Genomic DNA, 18,242 nt, shown 5'->3' on the forward strand with positions numbered 1-18,242 from the left:
TGGGTAGACTTGAACCTCCCACCTTATGGCTAGCAGCCAAACGCACTGATCTTTTGCACCTCCCAAGGACCCCACTCCAAAGCTCAGAACAGCATACTCACGATGAACTAACTCTCTGCTTCCCCCAGTTAGAGCTGCGGTTACACAGGATTCCCACGATCGGTGGGAAACCGAGGGGCCCAGGTCCTGCATCTGCGCCTGCTCATCAAATAAAACAGCAAGATGACAATTCTCTCAGACGTGCGAGCGGAGTACTTGGAGCAAGTCTCTTCCATCGTCCTCAAATTCAAACCCGACAAGTGGACCAAGATGCTGGGGGCTGAGGAGTATGTGGCCATGCTCACAGAATTCCTAGAGAAACCAGATGTCCCCGTCTTGGTGATGACACTCAGTCCAGCCGGCATGATCATCCCCTACCTGGGCTTCCCAGCCTCTCTCAAGTCCAAAGCCATCTATTTCATCAAGACCAGACCTGTGAGCGTCACCAGGGACAACTACAAGGCCCTCCTGCTCTACGGAGACATCAGCCCTGAGCCCGTGGACCAGCTGATCGCTGTGGTGGAGGAGGTGGGTGCTGGCGGCTGCTCTGGGCTCTGGGGCTCGGCAAATGCTGTCTCTGTTTGTCTGGCGCATCACCTGACCAGCTGAGTTAGACCGGCACCCAACAAAACCCCCAGACCCTGGTCCCAACACCTTGCTCCAAAGTGGACTCAGCCCCCACCCCCTTCTCTCTTGATTCCATTAGAACGGGAGGCGGGTGGCCCAGTGGGTTAAGCATTGGACTGTCAACCTAAAGGTTGGTGGTTTAAGTCGACCTAGAAAGGCCTGGGAAAGGATTTTTTACTTACAAACTCTTGGTGCTGGTCTACCCCGCACACATGGGTTACCATGAATTGGAATCTGCTCAATGGTAATGAACAACAAATGTGCTGGCCACACACCGCCCATGCCGGTAGCCAGCACGTAGGTTAGTGCCGATGAGTCAGTTCTGACTCATCATGACCTCTTCTGAGAAGCGGCTGGTGGATTTGAACCACCCACCTTGCAGTTCAAACTGACCTTGCGGTCCAGTGCTTATATCACTGTCCCACCACGAGGACTCCAGTGTACAGAGAGCTTTCCCAGTTCTGAGACATGGGGCGAGGAGGATCCTGTTTTCTGCATCTCTCCGCTATGTGTCTCCTTCCTGGGGTCATTCTTGGAGGATGCAGAAGGTGAGACACACTTTGGGGAGTCAAAGCTGCCATCTGTAAAGTGGGTACACATGTCCATGACTTGAATTCCTTAGGAAAGTGAACAGGAAGCTGGGGCCACTTGGCATGGTCCTGGAGCCACTTGGCGTGTCTGACTCAGAAGCCCACGGAGGCCCCATGCTGAAGACACTAGGCACTCCGACGTTATGGTTCAGCATGGAGCGTGTGTTGTTGTGCCTGCTCCCTGGTCTCCCTGAGAGCTGGGCTGCTGCTGCTGGTCTAAGGTCTCGAGAGGAACAGCTCATGTTTTTCGGGGCTTGGACACTGTGACCCTCAGCCTCCCCAGGGTACAGGCAGAACCAATGCAGTGCCTCCTTTCAGGAACTCTGAAAGCCCAAACCCCACTGACATGGAGTCAGTTTTGACGCAGAGCGACAGAGCAGTAGAACAGAGCAGACCTGCCCTGGGAGGTTCCCGAGGAGTGACCGCCACACCTTGATCCCTCCCAGGTCCTGTACTCCCTGTTAAATCAGACGGAGAACATGAGTGGGTGGCCCCACGTGGTTTCTGAGGACATTGTGAAGCAAATCCACAAGCTGAAAAATGAGATGTTTGTGATGGGGGGCAAGATCAAAGGGAAGACCCTCCTGCCCGTCCCCGAGCACCTGGGCAGCCTGGATGGTGCCCTGGAGTCTGTGGAAAGGTAAGGCAGGAGAGGAGGCGAGTCAGGTGCTCACCCACAGGGACGCAACAGGGATGAGGACATGGGGCTATCCAGAGAGTAGAGGAAGGAACCTTTGGGGGCTATACATAGACCCCGTGAGAAGCCAGGGGGCTGGAGGCCACTGTTCTGAGGTGAGATTCTTGGAACAGACCCATCTCTCTGAGGACAATAAGTCTTCCGTGGACCCTCCACTTGGGCAGGAGGGCCCCCTTCACCTGTCCAGGGAGGAAACCAGGGCAGCGAGGTCAGGCTACATGCTGGTGGTGGCTGGTGGGGAGGGACAGACTCCCCACCATGTCCCACGGGAACACAAGGAGTGCTCTCCCCAGCCTCAGGCCTGGCAGGATGCCCCAAGTCTTGGACGACTCGTTGCTGCATGCCATGGAGACCATCATCATCGACTGGTCCCATCAGATCCGGGACGTGCTGAGCAAGAACTCTGCCCAGGCCCTGCTGGAAGGGCTGCACCCACTGCCCCGGGTTGAGTTTGAATTCTGGGATGCCCGGCTGATGAACCTCAAGTGCATCCATGACCAGGTAAGGTGAAGAGTCTTGGTGAGGCTGCTCCCTATTGGCTGTATGCCTGGTTCGACTCTCCACCTCTCTGTGCTGGCCTGAGGGGCCAGGATGATGATGGTGGTGGTTGTTAGCTGCCGGAGTTGCCCCAACTCACGGGAACTCCACGTACAATGGAAGGAAACACTCTGCCATCCTCGGACCCATTGAGACATACAGGGTTGTCTTTGGCTGATTTTCAGGGGTAGGTTGCCAGGCCTTTCTTCCTAGTCTCTCTTAGTCTGGAAGCTCGGCTCCAGAGTCTGGACTAGCCCGCCGAGTCCTCAGCCTCCCTCCAGCCACAGGGCTAAACTGTCCTTGGTGGTCTTCCTTCTCAGCTCAACAGACCCAAAGTCAACAAGATAGTGGAGATCCTAGAACGGGCCAAAAGCTGCTACTGGCCAGCCCTGCAAAATGTCTATATGAACGTCACTGAAGGTGAGCCAATGACAAGATGCCTTGGAGCGGGGGTGCCCACTCCTCGCGGGTGAGCAGCTCCCTCAGTCCCTCCTGTGAGCAGGGCCCGGTTTCTCCAAAGCTCCAGAACCAAGTTACCAGGGAGTTGGCTCTGACACAAGGAGCCCCTATGTGTGTCAGAGTAGAACTGCACACCTTAGGGGGTTCAGTGGTTGATTGTTCATAAGTCAATGGTGAGGACTTTCTTCTGAGGTGTCTCTGGGTGGATTCGAACTTCCAATCTCACAGTTAGCAGCCGTGTGCCCCACCCAGGTTTCCTAAGACAAAGAGAGTGCCCCCCATCCTGTGGGATCGCGGGAGGAGGGGACAGTTGATGAGTGTTTGTCCTGTGTAGGGTTGCAGGAAGCCAACGACATTGTCCTCTATCTGAAGCCACTGCGAATTCTGCTGGAGGAAATGGAGCAAGCTGACTTCACAGCGGTGTGTAGGATATGGGCACAGGGGGCTGGGGATGGCCTCTTGCTTCCCCTTGGGGGATTCTGCCCTGGAGAATAAGTGTGTCCCCCACCCAGAGAGGAGGAGTCACATGCTGCTACTGAGGTCTGAGTTGGTCCTGCGTTCCTCTTCCAGCTCCCGACCTTCATTGCTAAGGTGCTGTATACCATCTGCTTCATCTGGGCCACGTCCGAGCACTACAACACACCTTCCCGGATCATTGTCATGCTGCAGGGGGTCTGCAACCAGATCATCGAGATGGTAGGTAGCCCACTGCCCGCTGCCCACTCCCCACCTGCCCTCCCGCCCTACCAGAGCCTAAGCATGGCCCTGAGCTAAGGTTGGGTCTTTGGGATTGGGGAGGCTTGCTAGTCCGGGAGGAGAAATGTCAGAGCACACAAGCCTTGTTGTTGTTGTTGTTAAGTGCCATCAAGAAAGATGTGGCGGTCAGCTTCTATAAAGATTTGCCATCTCAGAAACCCTATGAGGCAGTTCTATCGGCCTAAAGGGTTGATATGAGTCAGAATCAGCAGTGGATTCAAAAAGACCCAGTTGCCATAGAATTGTCACTGACTCATGCCAGCTCTGTGTGTGTCAGAGTGGAACTGTGCCCACAGGGTTCTCAGTGGATGATTATTTCATAAGTAGATCCCACTCATGGTGCCCCGTGTGTGTCAGAGTAGAACTGTGTCCACAGGGTTCTCAGTGGATGATTTTTCATAAGTAGATCCCACTCATGGTGCCCCCGTGTGTGTGTCAGAGTAGAACTGTGCCCACAGGGTTCTCAGTGGATGATTTTTTTGGAAGTAGATCACCAGGCCTTTCTTCCAAGTTTCCTCTGGGTGGACTCGAACTTCCAACCTTTCATTTGCAGTCAAGTGCACTCACAGTTTGCACCACCCTTGGCCTCCTTCAGCCCCTACCTAAAACCAAACCCACTGGTAATCCTTAAGGACAGAGTAGAACTGCCCCATAGGATTTCCAAAGTCGTCAATCTTTACAGAAGCAGACTGCCATGTTTTTCTCCTGTGGGTCTGCTGGCAGATTCAAATCACTAACATTTTGATTTGAGCAGCTGAGGGCTTTAACGACTCTTCTGCTGCTATTAAATGTCATCAAGTCAGTTCCAACCCATAGTGACCCTGTATAGAATTCCTGAGTCCTGATGTGGCCCGCGGGATAATGCGCTGGACTGCAAGGTTGGTTTGAACCACAGGGTCGGCAGTTCAAGCTCATCAGTAGCTTCTCGGAAACACCACACAGGGTCACTAGGAGTTGAAACCGAGCTCAACAACATTAGCAACAACATAGGCTTTCTAGGGTCGTAAATCTTTGTGGGAGCAGAAAGCCTCCTCTTTCTCCCTCGGTGTGCCTGGTGGCCTCAAACCAAAACCCTATGATTTTTAGCCCACAGAGCAGCCTTGTTTCCCAGAGAGCCCTAAGTTGTTGTTACATGCTGTCAAGTCAATTCTGACTCATAGTGACCCTGTATAGTCTGTCTGAGGAGTGGCTGGTGGGTTTGAACCACCAACCTTGTGGTTCACAGTCCAGTGTTTAGCCTACAGCGCTATACTAGGAGTTGTAAGTAACTATTGCAAAAAGCCATTTCTGTGGGAGTCTTAGCACACAGAGTCATGGAAGAAAGTCCTGGCAATCTTCTGTAAAACACAGCCAAGAAAACACAGCTCTGCTTTGTAACACACATTTCTGAAACGACTTGAAGACTCTGGTTTTGGTGTTTGGTTTAGCCCCTGGGGAGCAGCACAACATCCTGGAAACACCCCACTGGCTGGCAGGTGGGTGGGCACATGTATCCCAGGGACAGCTGACAGTCCGAAGCAGCAAACGTGTAAGGGCATCACCCACAACAACAGCACGTCAGAACTCTGCCTTGTCACCTTCTGGTTCCTTCAGACGAGAGCTTACCTGAGCCCGGAGGAAGTGCTGAAGGGGCTGCAGGGTGAGATCGAGGAAGTCCTGAGCGGCATCTCGCTGTCCGTGAACGTGCTGAAGGAACTTTACCGGACGTACGACTTCTGCTGTGCAAACATGAAGGTTTTCTTCAAGGTACCTCTTGATTCAGCAGAGCAAGAACGTTTGCATTGCTCCCAACACTGGATGGAGCTCATGGAAAAGACCATAGCAAGAAGTAACTTCCCTCTCTCTCCCCGCAGCACAACAAAGAGCCGGTGCCCTGGGAGTTCCCTTCTTCCCTTGCGTTCTCCAGAATGAATTCCTTCTTTCATCGTATCCAGACCATTGAGGTAACCATGACCTGTGACCACTTCCCAGACTGCCCTGGGCTTAGGGTAGCTGTCACTTCCACCCTTAGTATGAGAGAAGGAAATGTTGCCTGGCTCTCTGACTGCTGGTTTGTGACATCCACTGTGGATGTTGAGTGTGGTCCACAGGCTTTGCACTGACACATGTTTGGAAGTAGATCTCCAGGACTTTCTTCCTAGTCTCCCTTAGTCTGGAAGTTCTGCTGACACCTGTCCACCATGGATATTTGAAATATCAGTGGCTTGGCTTCTGGCGTTATAGCCACTGACAAGCTACCCCAGGACGACAGACTGACAGACAGGTTGTGAGCTTCATCCTTTCGTCCTTTAATCTCCCAGTGTTGTGGTTGTATGCTGTAGAGCTGGTCCTGACTCATAGCGACCCTATATAGGGTTTCTGAGGTTGTAAATGTAAATCTTTATGGGAGCAGAAAGCCTCATCTTTGTCCCGTGGAACAGTTGGTAAGATTTGAACTGCTGACCTTGTGGTGAACAGTCCAACAAGTAACCCACTACGCTAAGTGTGTGTTAAGTGCCGTCGAGTTGGTTCCGACTCATAGCGACCTTTAAAAGGCTTCTAAGAAGCAGTGGATGAGTTTGAACTGCCGACCTTGCAGTTAGCAGTTCAGTGTTTATCCAATAGTAATTTACACCAGGAAAAGGAAAAAAAAAACTCGGCCAAACACCTATGTCATGGGGACACTGAGTCATGGAGCAGCCATCTCCACGCCCACAGTTAAGAGCCAACACCCAGTGACCCATCAGTGCCTGTCAAGGGAGAGATTCATGACAAACACAATAACCATATCCGGGAAGCTGGAGAGGTCCAGGAGAGGAGTTGTTGTTAAGTGCCATCGAGTCGGTTCCAACACACAGCCATCCTGTCTAGGGTTTCCGAGGAATGGCTGGTTAGCTTGAATCACCGACCTTACGGTTCAAACCAACTTTGCAGTCCAGAATGTTAACTTGCAGCGCCACATCAGGACTCCACAGGAGAACTAGTGGGGTGGGATTAATACCCCTAAAGACCGAAGAAGGCCCCCACAGGAGCACTGGGTGGAGACACCATGAGGTGGGAGCCATATAGCAAACTCACATTTTAAAAAGGGAGAGGACTAGAGAGGTGAACAAAGAAAGTTGTGCTTTCGGTCCTTCAACCTGCGGTAAGGTTTGGTTTTTGTTGTGTAAGTGTGCACATGTTACTCATATCACAAAGGGGAGGGAGGGGCCGATGAGATGAGGCAGCCTGTTTCCGTAAAGACTGACAGCTTCTGACCCGAGAGTGCCGGCTGGCTCTGTCCTATATAGGGTCGCTATGAGTTGGAATCGAATCAATGTCAGTTTTTGGTTCTGGTGTCTGGCCTCGTCCTAGGTCCATGTGGGAGGGTCTGTGAGTCTCCTTTGAGTCCTTTGGAGAAGGAGGTACATTGCAGTAAGCCGTCTTCCGAAACACTAGTGTGTGTGATTCGGACCTTTGGTTTCCCACAACAACAGGGCTCTGGTAGAGCACACCCCGGCCAGCAATGATGATGACTATACAGTGGGTGTCACTTTCTCTCTCCCTCAGGATCTTTACAAAACAGCTATCGAGTTTCTGAAGCTGGAGAAAATTGAGCTCGGGGGCGTCCGGGGGAACATCCTGGGAAACCTGATGATCCAGGTCTATGATGAAGTCTCCGAGCTGGTGAAGGTGTTTGCTGACTGCAAATACGACCCCCTGGACCCTGGGGATTTGGTAAGTTGGGGGCGTTGGTCACGTCATCGAGGAAACACCTGAGAAAATTGAATGACACGGGGAGGGGGGGACATGTGTCCCCATGTGTTCGCCACCCCAACACTTTTGACAGTTGCTGTCACCATGACAACAGTGGTCTCTACCTGGGATTTAAACCCTGAGTGCCCTCCCCGGGGACTGAAAATCCCCCACGGTCCTGCTTTGCACACCCATGAGAGGATTACCATCCTGTTTTACTTTCAGAGATTTGATGAGGATTATGCTGACTTTGAGACCAAAATTCGTGATCTGGACAGGAGACTGGCCACCATCTTCTGCCAAGCGTTTGATGACTGTCCCTCGATTGAGTCATGTACAAAGGTGTGTGGGGGCAGGACCTCTATCTGGACAGGTGGGATTTCTAACAGAGACCCTGGGTGGTCCACACAGTCAGGCGCTTGACTACCAAGCTAGAAGTACCTGGGAAGAAAGGTCTGGAAATCTTCGACGGAAAGATCACAGCCTTGAAAACCCCAGGAACGTAGCTGTACTCTGACACACATGGGGTCAACATGAGTCGGATTTAACGCAGCAGCAGCTGGTTTGGTGTTTGCGTTGCTCTGGCCCATGTGGAAGTTTGTCTTTAATGGACACATGAAAGCATTTGACTCTGGGACCCAAGCTGCTCGCTGTGTGGCCTGGCTCCACTCAATCCTCCTGCTGGTCTGAGACCAGCACAGCTTACCCCTGGGGCCAGTCTTATTTCCAGCTTCCTGGGGACACCACGCTGTGACTCTGTATGGAAACCTTTACAAGAGTTGGCCCGTTCCCTCCCATTCAACTTGCAGGAACGCCTTTTAAAGCCACACAGAAAATGGAGACCAACCCATGAAGGGGTCATCTCAGCCTTGTTTGAAATCTCCAATCCACAGAACTTCACAGCCATCACCCAAAACGAAACCTTGTACCTAGTAACAGTCACACCCCATTTCTTTCCAAGGCCCCAAACCCTAGGCAACCAACTACTAGTGCACTTGCTGTCTCTGTCCTTGGGCTGGGACACATGGAAACCCCATGTGACAGAGTAGGGCGGCAGCGCAGGGTTTCCAAACCCGGTGCTACAGATTCCCAGGTCTTTTCTCCCTTGTAGCAGCAGGTGGTTTCGAACCGCCGACCTTTACGTTCACTGCCTAGTGCTTAACCAAGTAACCACCAAGTCTCCTCTTTGTCTCCATAGACTTTCTTATGGTCACATGGTGTTTTCCAAAAAATTTGAATTTAAAATTTTTAGAATTGCGAAATCTCACAGCGTTTAGGAATGTAGATAGTCCTGATGGATGTCTGAATGTCCACCCTCTCTTGGAAAAGCCCACTTCCCAATAAGCTCACCCTCACAGGTACGGGAGGTTAGGACATCTACATGTCCCTTTGGGGACCCATTTCAGCTCACTGGAGACCACGTGTTTGCTCACCCCTAAAGCCTGGCATGGGCACACCCTCAACAGTCATGGGGGCAGGATACAGAAGGAAGAGCAGGCGGGAGACATTGACTCAGACACACCTCTCCCTCTGCCCCCAGCTCCTGCACATGTGTGGAGGGCTCCTGGAGCGGCCTTTGATCCTTGTGGAGGTGGTGCCCAGGTATTCGGTCATGTTGGACCTCTTTGACGCGGAGCTAGACAACACCAAGATCTTGTACGATGCCCAGATGGCAGCTTCCCAGGATGGGAACATTCCCCCGATCCACAAGAACATGCCCCCGGTGGCTGGACAGCTCAAGTGGAGCCTGGAGCTGCAGGGGAGACTGCAGGCATCCATGCGGGACATGAAGCACATTGACCATCCGTGAGTCGTCCATGCCAGCTGGGAGAGGGAGACGCCTGCCCAACTAAACCATCCCCTCTCCATGTTGGCAGAACCATTATCTCCCAAACCCAAATCCCAGCCCTTCATGTCCTCTCCCTCGTCCCTTCGCCATCTCATGGGTATGATTCAGGGTGTAGCTCTCTGTCCCCACCCCTGACCGTCAGCCTTTACAAAACCGAGTTGTCTCCCCACATTGGCACCTGGGACCTAGAAGAACATCTTAGTAGAAGGGCATTGCTTAACACAGTCAAGTTTCTGGCCAAGCCTGGAACTGATGGCTTCATCTGCCCGTCATCCCAGGGTCATGTCCAGCATCGAGGCCAAGATGATCTTCCAGAAATATTATGAAATGATGGAACTGCTGAAAAATTGCCGAGAGAAGACCTACCAAGAGTGGGCAGCTCGAGTGGACCAGGACTGTCACTTCAACCTGGGACAGCCCCTCATCCAGCGTAACCCCACGACGAAACTCATCCAAGTCAACTTCAGCAAGGCGGTGGGTGCCATCTTGCCGTTGCATCTCAAGGGCAAACCCACGTCAGGTTGCTACACCTGGGAGCTAGGGTTTTCATGGCATGAGGCAAGGGCACGTCCGCCAGGCTTGCCACTGTGCCAAGGCTCCTTCCCTTATTCCACCAGCATATGGTCCTACTAAAAGTTCATTTGTATACCAGCCTTAGCCAGAAACTTTATTGTGTTAAAGCATGCCTTTCTATTAAGATGAAAACTAAGTCTCAAAACCCAGGCTGAGTTAATCTATAAGAAGAAAGCCTAGCTTGGTACCCTCTCATGATATCTGAAGCAGAACCATCTATTTGAAAGCTTCAGAAAAATCTTTGCAGGATCAGAACAAAATGATCCTCCGATAAAGTCAGGCAAGGCACAGAGAGTTCTGGTTGGAGTGTTGCGGAGTGTGTGTTCCAGGGTTACTTTGGGCTTATTCAGAGGAAGGGCGCTCGAGAGGGTCCGGACCGGGTGGGAGGAAGGAGATGAAAGGAGGATAGATACTAGCCGGGGCCCAGAAGAAACCCTGAAACCATTCTCCAAGCAACTTGTTGGGGGGAAGAGAGTGAAGCTAAGGAAGCCCTCCAATGGCATCCACCCAGCTGTGGTGCCAACACCTCCTAGCAGAGAGCCAGTAAGTGGGGCAACTGCGCCCCAGTCCTTCCAATGAACCTCCCTCCCCAAACACCGCCTCCCACCAGCTCTGAAACACCCTCAGTCTGTACCAGCAGCCCTGCCTTTTTGTTGCTAAGGGGTAGACCACTAAGGTCACCTTGTGACATGACCTTTCGTCTTCATTGGCTGCGTAGTTGGTGGCAGTCCTGAGAGAGGTGAAGTATCTGACCTTTCAGCAGCAAAAAGAGATGCCAGACAGCGCCGAAAGCCTCTTCTCCCAGAATGAAACCTTCCGGAAGTTTGTGGGCAACTTGGAGCTCATTGTTGGGTGGTACAATGAGGTAAGCTGGCATCGCTTTGGTTTTGTTTGGTTTTTAGTTCTTGCCAAGTTTCGGTTTTTGTGTAGACCAAGCACAAGTGGAGGGCTGCCAAGAATCGAATAAATGAGGATATTTTCATATTCAAATAGGCCTCTGGCTGCAGCAAAGATGGTGACAGCTCACAACAGCTGATGAGGGAAGCAGCCCGGCTTTCACTGCGCGTTAGATGATGTGACATGGTTCTTTATGGGGCTTTGCTCTCCTAAATATGTTTTGCTGTGGATATTAAACTCTTCCCACAATGCTTGCATTGTTGCTGTTGTTGTTAGGTCCAGTCGAGTCAGTTCCGGCTCCTAGCAATCCTAGGGATGCACAACAGAATAAAGTAGTTCCCAGACCTGAGCCATCCACACCGAATTCCTAGGTTTCAGCTCACTGTTACCGCCACTGTGTCGCTCCATCTTACCCACTGTTTCCCTCTTTTTTTTTTTTTTGGCAGCACTTTTATGGTTTTATTTAGCCCAAATAAAACTCGAAAACAGGCTGTCTGTTCATTGTCTTCGCTGCACAGCCTGGCCTTAGGACTGGTGACTCCGCTGGCCAGCTGGGCGCTCTCTCCACATGACTCTGCGGTTCTTGCAGGAGATGTCGTGCGTGGTCTCTGCGCAGTCAGATCTGTTGAACATCAGCAGCACCGCCAGCCCTTTGACGCTGTGGACCAGGAACATGCACAAGGCACTGGGGCAGCATGTGTTTTGTCTTCTTGTTGCTCCCATAACCAATGTTGGGCGTTAAGATCTGGCCCTTACATCTTCTCCGCACCCTGTTGTCAATGCCTCTGGGCTTGCGCCAGTTATGCTTAATTTTGACATAACGATCTGATTGATGCCGGATGAACTCCTTGGTCCTCTTTTTGATGATCTTGGGCTTCACCAGGGGTCCGAGGGCAGTCATGAAGCCGGTCGAGATGGCCGCCTCCTCCGTAGGCAGCACAGATGAAGAGAGAGGGGCTGTCTCCCTCTTTTTCCCTGACCCTCCACTTTACCGAGCGTGATGTCCTCCTCCGAGGACTGGTGCCTCCTGATACCATGTCCAGAGTACAAGAGATGAACTCTCCTCTTCTTTACTTGTAAGGACCATTCTGACTGGACTTCTCCCAAGACAGATTTGTTCATCCTTCTAGTAGCCATGATATGTTTAATATTCTTCTCCAACACCATGACTAAAATGCATCGATTCTGCTCCAGCCTCCCTTGTTCACTGTCCAGCTTTCACATGCCTGTCGGACAATTGAAAAGACCAGGGCTTGGGTCAGGCACACCTTAGTCCTCAAAGTGCCATCGTGGCTTTTTAAACACTTTTGTAGCAGATTTGCCCAACGGAATATGTTATTTGCTTTCTTGACTGCTGCTTCTGCGAACATTGTGGATCCAAGCAAAATAAAATTCTTGACAACTTCAGGCCTTTCTCCATTTATCTTGATGTTGGTTGGTCCCATGGTGAGGATTTTTGTCTTCTTTATATTGAGATGCAACCCATACCAAAGGCTGTGTGGTCTTTAGCCTTCATCAGTAAGTGATTCAAATCCTCTTCACTTCCAAGGTTGGCATACTGCAGATTATTAATGCGTCTTCCTCGAATCCTGATGCCTCGCTCTTCAGATAGTCCAGCTTCTTGGATTACTAGTTCATTTTACAGACTGAGTACATATGGTGAAACAAGACAAGCCTGGAGTACACACCTTCTCTGATTTTAACCCATCCAGTATGTGTGGCACTGCGAGTTAATGCCCTGGACTGCAAAGTTGGTTTGAACTGCAAGGTTGGCGGTTCAGTCTCACTAGTTGCTCCTCGGAAACCCTATACAGGATCGCTATGGGTCGGCACCAACTCAACAACACTTAACAACAACAGTATCTCTTGTTCTGTCCAAACAACCGCCTCTTGATCTGTGTACTGGTTCCTCATGAGCACAATTAAATGTTCTGGAATACTCATTCTCCACAATATTGTCCCTAGTTTGCCATGATCCATGCAATTGGAAGTCTTTACATAGTTGATTAAGAAAAGTAAACATCTGTCTGGTATTCTCTGCTTTTAGCCAAGATCCATCTGATGTCAGCAATGGTATCCCTCATCAGTGTCCTGATACAATCTTGAAACCTAAAACCGTAAACATGAGACAGCTTCAAAAAATTCCTGGAAAAGTTCTATTCTCTTTTCATTCCATTTTCCCAGGAGCTTTTTGAAGCCTCCTCATATCTCCTGAAATCTTCTTAAAACCAAACCATGGTTTAGCTCACTGTGCCCTGTGAGATCTGTCTCTGTGGGATTAAAGTGACCACAGCGGCTGGAAAGAGGAGATGGAAATGGAGGGATGCTGAGTGCCTATTGACGGAGGAACAGCACCTGTGAGAGAAGAATGTCACAGAGCTCAAAGAAGTTTGTCACTGAAGAGCTCGGGTCGAAACTGGTGAATGTGTGTATGTCCTGCTAAGGACATTCTCAGCAACAAAAGTCAAAGAAAATGTCTTTTTTTAAGTGGTGAGGGGATGTTTATTGGATATCAGACTTGGATGAGAAACTCTCAGAGGTCCCTAGTGAGGATGTTATGTGTGAAGGTGCTGCCCTGAAGATAAACTACTGAAGGACCCGCAGAGTCCGCTGTCCACCCTCAGCCTTCTGGTTCCAGAACCCTTGATTCCTGGTGCTGGTCTGGTCTGAGGACTTAACACAAGTGTTCTGACTCTCAAGAGCTTGATGCGAAACAAGAGTTCCCAAGTTGAATAGACTTGGGGCACAGTCCCGTCTAACGCTGGAGATGTTCAAAGCATCTTCTTGGTTGGAGGCCTGGAGAACATGAACTTGAGGCATAGGGGGGTCCCCCTTTTTTTTAAAGTTTTTATGTTGAATTGAGTGACAGTTTATATGGGAGAATATCGGTTTTACACTCATCATTTCATTGCAATGATTACAATCTCCTCCGTGCATCATCTTTCAACAATATTTGATTCTATTCCCTTCTGGGTGTTTTTTGTTTTGTTTTGTTTTTTGTAGGGGGTGGGTGACGTACACAGAAACACTCAGGAATATATAATCATTTAAGCAACCAAAGGACACATTCTGCAAGCCTGCCTCCTGGCCGCCAGTACACAGCCTTTGCACCCCGTTTCTTATAGACCCCAGCCACAGATCCTGGGAAGGGCTGCTGTTTGCAGCAAGCTACACTATGGGTCAGAATTGACTCGACGGCACTTCACAACAACAACAACAAGCGTAGATTAGGCCAGGAATTATGATTTGTTGTGGTCCGACACTAACCTCAGGTATAGCTCCCTGACATTCAGTGTTCACCAAGTTGTCTCCATTCCCAAATTCGTTTTAAATGTTGAAATCTCCTGAGATGTCGTTCTAGATCATTCCATCAATTGACACCAATTGTCAATGTCGCCATGAGTACTGAGTAGCACCTTCCTTCAGGGACTAGAACAATTGGCTGGTTTGGGAACTCCACCCTGAGGTCTGAGCCTTTATTTTACAGATAAAGACCACAGTGATGCCCGTGGAATATCCCCTCATTAAGTCAGAATTGGAAGCAATTGATGTCAAGTTATTGGCTGCAGAAACGACATTGTTTTGGAATGGAGAAGGTACCAAAGGGCACGGCCCACCTTACGTTCAGCTTGGGGGTTGGAGGATTCCACCTGTCAATCACTGTCTGTCCTAGCATCCACTTAGAGTGGCCCAGCCTGCCCTCTAGCTCAACAGGCCTATTTTACCTGTTCCAAGGTTATTTGTCCCTGGCTGGGGACAAACAAGGTTGTTAGCATTCAGCTGCTAACCAAAAGGTTGGTGATTTCAGTCCACCCAGAACATCCCTAGAAGGAAGACCTTTGAAAACCCCAAGGAGGGTGGGGAAAGAGCTCAAAACGGGGGAAGTTGTAGAACAGAATTTCAAATTCTCATGGAATCCAGACTTTCTGGATTCATAGAGGCTGAACGAATCCCTGTAACTGGTGTCCGGAGATAACCTTTAAACTTTAAACCAAAACTATCGCCTGAACTCTTCATTAAACCAAGCACTAGTTTAACTTAATTAGCAAAGAATGTCTGCTCTGAGAATCATGATCTTTCAAGAAAGATCTGTATGGGGTCTACGTGACCCACAGCCATTTGAGAGGGCCGGTAAGAAGCTTAAAGGGATGTGAGCTTGTGTTTAGGGAGGAGGGACAACTCAGGATAGGGGCATGAGAATGACCACGCGCAGCTTGATGAATGTCCTCAGCGTCACTGAATTGTACGTGTAGAAACAGTTGGATTGGTGTGTATTCTGCTATATTTTCAGCAACACCAAAAATAAAATGAATTATTTTGAAAAAAGAATTAATATATTCTCAAGGAGCTCTGGTAGCAGAGTGGTTACGAATCGGGCTGCTAATCTCACAGTCAGCAGTTCTAAACTACCAGCTGTTCCGTGGAAGAAAGATGAGGCTCTCTGCTCCCGTAAAGATTTACAGCCTCGGAAACCCTATGTAGGGTCGCTATGAGTCGGAACCGACTCCACGGCACACAAATCACCCCCACCAATATATACTCAACAACAACAAAATAGATTTTTATGAATCCCAATTCTGCTCTGACACATGTGGGGTCACTATGAGTCAGTGTCCACTCAATAGCGACTTGTTTTTATTTTTTAAAAAGGTCCATCGATATACAATGTTAAGTGCTCAACTGCTAACCAAAAAGTTGGTGGTTCGAACCCTCCAGCCACTCTGTGGGAGAACGATGTGGCAGTCTGTTTCCCTAAAGATGACAGCCCTGAAAACCCCGTGGGAAGTCCCACTCTGTCCTGTGGAGTCACAATGGGTCAGAATTCACTTAGCTGAAATGGGCTTGGTTTGGAGATATTTATATATACATATATAGGAATGAAAACATTTCCCATTCCAACATTTTTTTACATTCAATTACACAGTCCTGGAGGCCTGGTGTGGTGCTGTGGGTTAATGTGCTAGACTATAGGTCAGTTTGAACCGTAAAGTCAGTGATTCAAGCTCACCAGTCACTCTTGGAAACCCTATACAGGGTCTCTCTGAGTCAGAACAAAACAGTAACATAGGGTCACTATAAGTCAGAATTGACTCAACCGAAATGGGCTTGGTTTGTAATTATTTTTTTTTTTCTGTTGTCCAATGCATTACCCCCCAGCACCGTACCAGGACTTCATATATATGGTTTGGCACCATAGGATAAGCGCTCAACCTCAAGGTTGGTTTGAACCACAAGTCGATGGTTGAATTCACCAGTTGCTCCTTGCAAATCCCGTACAGGGCTGCTATGAGTTGGAACCGACTCGACGGCACTCAACACCAACATATATATATATATGAAAACATTTCCCATTTCCACATCAGGGTACTTCTTTCTTCCAGCTCCAGGACACTAACAGCTTGGTAAAGAAATTCAAGTCTCTCCAGAAGTCTGCTCATAGACGAAGGGGTCAGGGGCATAACACCATCAGGAGTCTGGGGTACCTGGGTAGAATGCATGCTCCACATATTTAGGCATAGGGAAGTTCTGTCTCCAAAGAGACACACTCTGCATCATCAACATTTCATTCCTGACAACATGCGATAATTTCTTCTGCTCTTTGTTCGAAAACAGTGAAACTATTTTTGAAGCGTCATCTAATAATAACTGCATAGTCAACTCAGTGAAAGTTTTCATCTGGCCAGATTGTTCATTTTGCAACATCTGTTTATATTTTAGGTGTGTTCGAGTATATTCAGGAAATGCGAGAAATTCTATACGACTTGCAGACCCGGATGCAAAAAGCAAAGCAAAATATAGATGCGATTGCCCAGGCCATGAAGGTGAGCACAGTGTAGAGCAGGTCTTGAGTGGTACCCCAGGAGGAGGTCTGGGCAGGAATGAGTCTGTGTGCAGATGCTCATGGGAGGCACTGCCTTGTGGCAAAGTCAAGTGGGCCCATGCCACCGAATGCAATGGTGCAACAGACGTCTAAGTGGTCGCCACGTGGGAAGAGCCCAGGCCACTTTGTAAAATCCAATTCTTGTCTGTTCTGCTGAATTCAGCAAACGTGTGCGGGTCTACCAAGCTGGTACTAGGAACACTGAGTGGACAAGACATCTGTTAAGCTCATCCCTGCCTGGAATAAGCTCGTTGCTCTATACAGAATCAATAGCTTTTGAAACCGGGGGAAACCCTTCACTAGCCTCTCTCATGGTCTGCCATCAACACCCTCATTTGCAGACATTTGTAGCCATAGGGCGAAAAGAAATCTTTAAACACCATCACCACCAAAGAGTCCTGATGTGGCACTTGGGGTTAATGCGCCAGACTGTAAAGCCTTTGAACTGCAAGGTCAGCAGTTCAAGCTCACCAGCTGCTCCTCGGAAACCCTACACAGGGTTGCTATGGGTCGGAATCAACTTGATGCCACTTTACAACCACCACCAATAATTTTCAGTCTCTACAGTGTAAACCCCATTTGATTTTTTAAGCGATCCATTTAAGCTGTTATTTCTCTATCAAAACTAAATAGTCACAGTGCCCCCCGCAAGCCCCACGATAGGCCCTGACTAAGACAGGGCTTCCTGTTACTGTGATTCCACCAGCCGCTGCGACTCCCCCAAGCTCCATCATGCAGAGTCTCTGGTTCTATTGATTTTCTCATTGGCATATCTTTCTTCTAGTTCAAACCTCCGTTGACTTGTCATGGGGCTGAACTTTCTTTCCTACATTATAGTATTCCCTTCATCATCCACTTAGGTTTACACCATAGGAAAAAACCGAATGCCTGCCACCCTTTGTTTTTCTGATTCCATTTTCTTTTGAATGGACTAGCTGCTCACGGAACTTTCATCAGAAAGGGTGCAGCAATCGTGACATATATGTTTAGTCCTTGCTTCTCCCCAAATGTTTACTTTTCACCTCACCTACAGCTATCCTGTCCAGGGGGAAGGATTTTTGTAGTCCCTGGGTGGTGCAGCTGGCTAAGCGCTTGCCATATTAACTGTAAAGGTTGGCAGGTTTGAACCCACCCAGAGGTATCTCAAAAGAAAGCCCCTAGTCATCTACTTCCAGGAAGTCAGCCACAAAACCCCCCTGCGGAGCACAATTGTGCGTTGACACACTTCAACTCATAGCAGCGTTCACAACAGCAACCGGCAAAACACGATGAAACAATGACGTCCGTGCTTTTAAAAAAAACTATTATCATTTTCTTGTTGCTGAGAATATACACAGCAAAACATACACCAATTCCACCGTTTGTACGTGAGTGACTTGGTGACGTTGACGGCATTCTTCACATTGTACAACCCTTCTCGTTTGCTTTGCAAAGTTGCTTCTCTCGCACTGGTACAAACTCACTACACCCTCACGTTCCTAGCTGATCTTTCAAGTTGGTGTTGTCAGTTTGGTCTCACGCAGACGACAGAGTTTTGAGCAGAAAGATTTCCTGGGCAGTGATTTGTGAAAACCACAGTGAGGACATGCTTACCTACTCAAGGGTTCCCTTTCTAAGTTACCT

General features: G+C 49.3%; 1 protein-coding gene across 1 annotated transcript in view; it reads left to right on the plus strand.

The window, feature by feature from the left end:
• The first annotated feature begins 222 nt into the window (after positions 1 to 222).
• The window catches only part of DNAH17 (dynein, axonemal, heavy chain 17), a 115,860-nt gene continuing 97,840 nt past the window's right edge, over positions 223 to 18,242 (plus strand). Inside the window, exons 1-15 of the mRNA XM_006869533.1 lie at positions 223 to 567; positions 1,703 to 1,896; positions 2,262 to 2,454; positions 2,811 to 2,910; positions 3,284 to 3,369; positions 3,520 to 3,645; positions 5,299 to 5,451; positions 5,559 to 5,648; positions 7,234 to 7,401; positions 7,645 to 7,761; positions 8,960 to 9,225; positions 9,547 to 9,742; positions 10,560 to 10,706; positions 14,226 to 14,334; positions 16,457 to 16,560. Coding sequence (XP_006869595.1) covers positions 223 to 567; positions 1,703 to 1,896; positions 2,262 to 2,454; positions 2,811 to 2,910; positions 3,284 to 3,369; positions 3,520 to 3,645; positions 5,299 to 5,451; positions 5,559 to 5,648; positions 7,234 to 7,401; positions 7,645 to 7,761; positions 8,960 to 9,225; positions 9,547 to 9,742; positions 10,560 to 10,706; positions 14,226 to 14,334; positions 16,457 to 16,560 — 2,394 coding nt within the window. The remainder of the gene's footprint in view (positions 568 to 1,702; positions 1,897 to 2,261; positions 2,455 to 2,810; positions 2,911 to 3,283; positions 3,370 to 3,519; positions 3,646 to 5,298; positions 5,452 to 5,558; positions 5,649 to 7,233; positions 7,402 to 7,644; positions 7,762 to 8,959; positions 9,226 to 9,546; positions 9,743 to 10,559; positions 10,707 to 14,225; positions 14,335 to 16,456; positions 16,561 to 18,242) is intronic.

This window comes from Chrysochloris asiatica, unplaced genomic scaffold (genome assembly GCF_000296735.1).
Source record: "Chrysochloris asiatica unplaced genomic scaffold, ChrAsi1.0 scaffold00132, whole genome shotgun sequence".
Lineage (NCBI taxonomy): Eukaryota > Metazoa > Chordata > Mammalia > Afrosoricida > Chrysochloridae > Chrysochloris > Chrysochloris asiatica.